Source organism: Arachis ipaensis, chromosome B02 (assembly GCF_000816755.2).
Source record: "Arachis ipaensis cultivar K30076 chromosome B02, Araip1.1, whole genome shotgun sequence".
NCBI classification, from domain to species: Eukaryota; Viridiplantae; Streptophyta; class Magnoliopsida; order Fabales; family Fabaceae; genus Arachis; species Arachis ipaensis.
Genome location: NC_029786.2, coordinates 10,658,999 through 10,664,473, shown reverse-complemented (window position 1 = coordinate 10,664,473; position 5,475 = coordinate 10,658,999). Strand labels below are relative to the sequence as shown.

The 5,475-nt window shown below is 35.7% G+C and overlaps 1 protein-coding gene across 3 annotated transcripts; it reads right to left on the bottom strand.

Moving 5' to 3' along the window:
* On the bottom strand, positions 1,620-5,362 carry LOC107624980. 3 transcript variants are annotated; one of them, XM_016327484.2, is made up of 3 exons: positions 4,993-5,362; positions 3,093-3,201; positions 1,620-2,115 (listed from the first exon to the last, which is right to left on the bottom strand). In XM_016327484.2, the coding sequence occupies exons 2-3, from the start codon at positions 3,184-3,186 to the stop codon at positions 1,895-1,897; spliced, it is 315 nt and encodes a 104-aa protein (XP_016182970.1). In that variant the 5' UTR covers positions 3,187-3,201; positions 4,993-5,362; the 3' UTR covers positions 1,620-1,894. The 3 variants fall into 3 exon arrangements, with proteins under 3 accessions (XP_016182970.1, XP_020971076.1, XP_020971075.1); XM_021115417.1 differs by lacking the exon at positions 4,993-5,362 and adding an exon at positions 3,654-3,948; XM_021115416.1 differs by lacking the exon at positions 4,993-5,362 and adding an exon at positions 3,363-3,474.

The window sequence follows — 5,475 nt, the reverse complement described above, 5'->3', positions numbered from 1 at the left end:
CCCCATCTAAAAAAAATCTGAATCCACACAAATAAAAGATACTGATACACTCCCTAATTTGAATCTTACGTTCTTCAAATTTGACTCTCAATTTTTTAACCCTTGTAAAACTAAGGCTCTAATTTGTATCTTTCGATTTAAAAAAAAAAAATCAACACCATATTCTTCAAAAACACAAGCTCTCCAAATTCATAACTAAAAAAGTAGCCACTCAAGTGGTCCAAGATTATTTATTAGATGGCGACATTTTTTCTGTACAAGAAGCAATAGCTCAAATGACATAGTCTTCCCATATTCAATTAAGAGGTTGCGATTTTGAATCTCCATATCTTCAGTAAAAAAAAAAAGTGATCTATTCATAACTTCTTGCATAAAATATTTTTTCATACTTTTAAATATATATAATATATGAGTAAAGTTGCCACTAGATCCCTTATAATTTTACGTTAAGACAATTTAGTCCCTAAAAAATGTAACAATTACATCCCTAAAAAAACGTGGACATGTTACAACCGTTTAGTTCCTAATGTAAAAACTAACTAACGGCGCTTCTTATGTGTACTGTTTAAGTTAATGAGATGTATGTTGAATACCACAGTGGAAATACTCCAAATGATGAGGACAAATTGGTCCTTCAATATTATTTGATTTTAACATCTTCTAAACCCGAACTGTGCAAAATCGCCAATTATTAACCCTGAAACTTGCTGCAAAACCCTCCTCCTCTTACTTGGACCTCCATCATCAAGTGCTACACTTTCCATGGCTTCTTCAACCATTCATTCTCCTCCTTTAGTCAAATGAGGGCACTTAGCATTCGGCCTAACCGCCACATATTCCCTTCTCTCCTTAAAGCTTGCGCCCCTTCTGAAGGACTTCTACCTTGGCCAATCTCTTCATGCCTGCATCCTTCATCTCGGCTTCAATTTTGATTTGTACACAGCCAATGCCTTGATAAATATGTACTCTAAATCTCATGGCTTGGGTGCCTGGCAGGTAAGGTGCTTGATGGATTGTTTGAGAGATGCAGAGCCAATTGCAGCACCATGGCTATGAACATAGATAATGTCAGAAAGGTGTTTGATAGAATACCTGTGAGGGATGTTGTGTGTTGGATCACTGTCATTGCCGGAAATGCTAAAAATGGCATTTATGAGGAAGCATTGGCCTTGTATAGGGAGATGGCTAGAGCCTTGGATTTAACATTGGGACCACAGCGAAAGGAACTAACAAAAAGGTACACTAACTGGCAAAAGCATCAACATTTTTAACCTACCTGAAGAATGTCTCTGCTAACAACGGTTCAGTGACGACGTCTTCTTCCTTGCGACGTCTTCTTCCTTGCTAGTTCGGTGAAGGAAAAACCGTGACTTTTGTTACTGCACAGAGCCAAGATTCTTTGGCTTCAACTTCTTCCTTAGGATTAATGGATAAAAACAGAGGGTAACTGAGGTTATAAGCCAAAAACTTTTAAAAATAATACTTATTTCAGATGAAACACTACATAATTTTCATTTACCAAAAAAACTTCTTTGGAAAAATGGCAATATGAAGATTTAACGAACTTTATAATATTAAAATAGTTCGTCACTTTTAACTATATACATCAATATCAATAATTAACAACAAAACACAATTTAAATTAATAAAAAAATTTATAACCAAGAAATAACAATTGTCAATATCCTGTGCAACGGAGCGACAAATTGATTAGTAGATACATAAAATACTGTCAACAAGAGATTGTGCACAACATGGATCATATGCAAACTTCATAACTAAGATATATGATCAAGCATGCACAATCCAAGACCTTCGCCCTTCATCCCCTTCTCCCCTATCCTTCCTAAGAAGAACAGTACAACAAAGAGGGCTAACTGCCTAAACCCACAGCCTATTGTTCTTTCTTCTGAGACTCAGAAGATTGCGGAGCATTGGTTGTAGGCTGCTTCATACTAGCCTTGGCCTCAGCAAGAAATTTGGGATCTGGCTTGTGTTTTTCGGCAGGTTCTCTCATCGCCAAGTATATGTAAAATGCTATGACTACATTAACTGATATAACCGCAAGAAATCCACTCACTAGTGTCACAGAGTAAGGGGACAAATTGTCGGTTCCTGTTACACAAAGGGAACAAGGTAATCTAGTTTTACATCTTACACATTTGTTTATGGGACATTACTCTACATTGCATTCAAGAAACATTAAAGGAAATAAACAAGAAACTGATGAGATCCATTCCAACAAGGCAAGGGAAATGTAACACTCAATAAATAACACAACGGGAACTTTATATTTGAAGAGTCTTAGTAGGGAAACATTTAGATAACAGTTCAGATAAACAATATGTACCAAGAGAGTCAAGGGTTCTGTTTTGAGAATTAAGTTGATATGGTCAGCATTTGAAGCACTGAAAGATGTTGACAAAATAAAATTCCAAATGTGCTTAACAATACAACAATAGGTCAATAGCAACAACAAAGCCTTATCCATTATCCCACTGGGTGGGGCTGGCTAGAACAAAGGATGCCAAATGCCACCTAGAAAAAAAAACGGGGAATAAGCCCTCTGATAATTCATTCTCTCATTCTTTGGTTATTATAAATATCTTTCTTGGTTACTCAGCACCGTATGAAATAACACATTAAAATGGATTAGTTGTTTCTTGTATGATCGTCCATCGGTCTATATGTCAAACATAAATAAGAAACAAGAAAGCATCTAACTTGCAGTTTAAGACTGCAATGACTATTACATATTTCCAATTTGCAGATACCACTAAAAATTGAAGCCAATGTGAAAAATCAACTGCCACTGACTAGAAATTTTGAATGCCTTTATAAAGGCAAATTCCAACTTAATGCATTGTTTAAGATGCAATAACATTGGCTGACATTAAAAAGAAAAATCTCTTCGACAAAAAAGCATAAAACAAGTAAAAAGATGGGTTTTACAATACTTGAAAAATTGATATACATCCATCATCTTAAACAAATGTAAGATAACGAAACTATCAAGTAAAACCAACAACCACTTGGAAAAAAAGAGAAATCAGTAAAGAAACAACTGAAAATACTTAACTATGAAAACTTACCAGGAAACAGATTATTGTTAAAACCATATAGAATTGCAACAGGGACAGCCCACATGAACATTGAAGCAATGAAAAACTTCTGAATCACACTCATTGTTGCTTTTGGTCCCTAATGAAGCAGGAAAAAAATAAAGTAAAATAAAAATAAAATAAAATAAAAAGAAGGAAAAGAAAATATTAAATCAAGATGCAAATTTTGAATCAGAAAGGACATATCCAATATACGATATTTTTTATCTAAGATACATTCCATATTTTTTACAGAGTTACCTTGTGCTGACTTTTCTTCACTAACATTAGTAGCACTAATTCTGGAAAGAAGCCACTATAAGGTTTGTTGAAGATTTACTTCTTTCTTTCTTCCTTTTAAGTTTTATCCTCTTTTCCATCATTTTTCTTTTAAAGGAAATGAGTAATACTAATTAGAATCAATTTAAATTAATTAGTATCATTTATATTTATATAGAATATATGTATATTAATTGTAAAATTGCATGCTTTTATTACTTTGATTCTTCTAGCACCTATATATACCCCTATGTATTATACATTTTGACATACTCAATAATATATTCTTTAGATTACTCTCTTGTTTTTCTCTTCCGACAGTATTCTTTGGCCTCTTTTTCGATCCTTTCCCGACGCTTTGGTTCTTCACCACCGTTACCACCATCTTCGTCTCGTCGTCGTGGGTCCAACGAGCCCATCGCCGGCAACAACCGGATGCGCTGCTGCAAGATCGCTGCCCGCTTCCATCGTTTTCCTCCTCTAGATGTCTCCAGCACCGTTTGATCTTCAGCAACGATCAACGGTCCGGAGTGTGCCACGTGTCACAAAAGCAGCGCCTCCCACTGACCTGCGAGCCAACCAGCGCCTCGACCCGACCCATAATCAACTTTTTTAATCAACATCAGCCAATTTTTTAAAATTATTGTCTATCTCAATTCTAGACCCTAAATCAAAAGGTTTTAACCCTAAATCCTAAACTACAAACCTAAATACGCTAATGTTGGCTAACTAAGGCTGTGTTTGTTTCTGAGAACAGGATAGGACAAGACACTGAGAACAAGACATAAGGGACAGAGATACAAAATTTTGTGTTCTTGTATTCTTTTTGGTGATAAACTAGAACAAATTATGAAAATTCAATTTATTCTCATTTTTTTTCATTCAAAAAAATTGAGATGAAAAATATAATAATAAAAAATATAATTATGAAAAATTAATAAGAATAATAAAAGAAAAAATGAAAAGTAAGTTGTGTCCTTGTTAGTGTCTCCGTCCTTCCTTTCACGATGGACACAAAATACACTAATTTAGAGTCTATGTACATATTGTCCCTGTCCATGTCTCTGTCAAACACGATTTTGTGTCTCACTGTCCTGTCTCTCTAAACAAACGCAGCCTAAAAGTTTGTTCCTATACTTTCTCAATAAGAATACATAGCTATTGATAATACACAAGGTAAATCACATAACCTTTGACTGCTAAATTACAAGAACAAAAGAGCTCCATCCTAACCAAGTGTACATCCAAGGTAGAACACTAATCAAAATTCATAAGACCAGAGAATTGCAATGGGCAGAGACACCCAAATCCATGGCAGAAGCATTAGACCTATCTCAGCATACATCCAAAGGACAGAACAAAAAAATTTAAAAAAAGCATAGCCTCCAAAGCACACATTACAGAGCTGGAACAGCACCCACACTCCAGCCAAAAAACAGTAATTCACTAATTCTACATTATACTTCTTATTAATTAAGATATAATTAAAAATTTTGTAATGAAAACTATGGTACAACCATATAACTAAATGAAAATCTAGCTGGTAAAAAAAAAGAAAAAAATGGAATAAGAAAACGCAAATCCAAATAAAAAAAGAGAGGAGGAGGAAAACCTGCTATTAATGGTGGCGGCGACGGTGCTGACGGGTGATGGAGGCAGGATGCTTGTGCTGTAGCAGCAGCAGATTCGGACCACGCACAACGCAGGAGGAGCTGGCGAGCAGAAATGGCGGAAAAGCGGAAGCAGAGAGCAAGCCGCGGCGTCGGACGCAGCAGCAGAAGAGCAGAGGGAGGCTCAGGAGAAGAGGGTTAGGGTTCGCATGGTTTGGGCTGCTAAAGGGTGCGTGTTAAGTGACGTGCGTCGACGAAGGTCGGAGTAGACAGTGGCAGGTTATGGGGGAGTCTGATGTGTGAAGTGAGAGGGAAAATATCGAACTGCAAAGAACTCTAGAGGTTTAACCAAGGTTGCGAGATCTCACCGCTTATTGAACCCATCAAGTCACTGATTTAATAGTTTAATCTGAGTTTAATTATAGTTGAATTAATTTAATTAAATATATAATAAAATTATTAAAAATTTTATATATAATTTTAAA

Coding starts and splice junctions, on each gene's coding strand:
- LOC107624980 (XM_021115416.1), bottom strand. CDS start 3,389: ATGTTAGTGAAGAAAAGTCAGCACAAG. Junction 3,202..3,362: donor TGAAGAAAAGTCAGCACAAG/GTAACTCTGTAA, acceptor CTGCTTCATTAG/GGACCAAAAGCAACAATGAG. Junction 2,116..3,092: donor TAACAATAATCTGTTTCCTG/GTAAGTTTTCAT, acceptor TTTGTGTAACAG/GAACCGACAATTTGTCCCCT.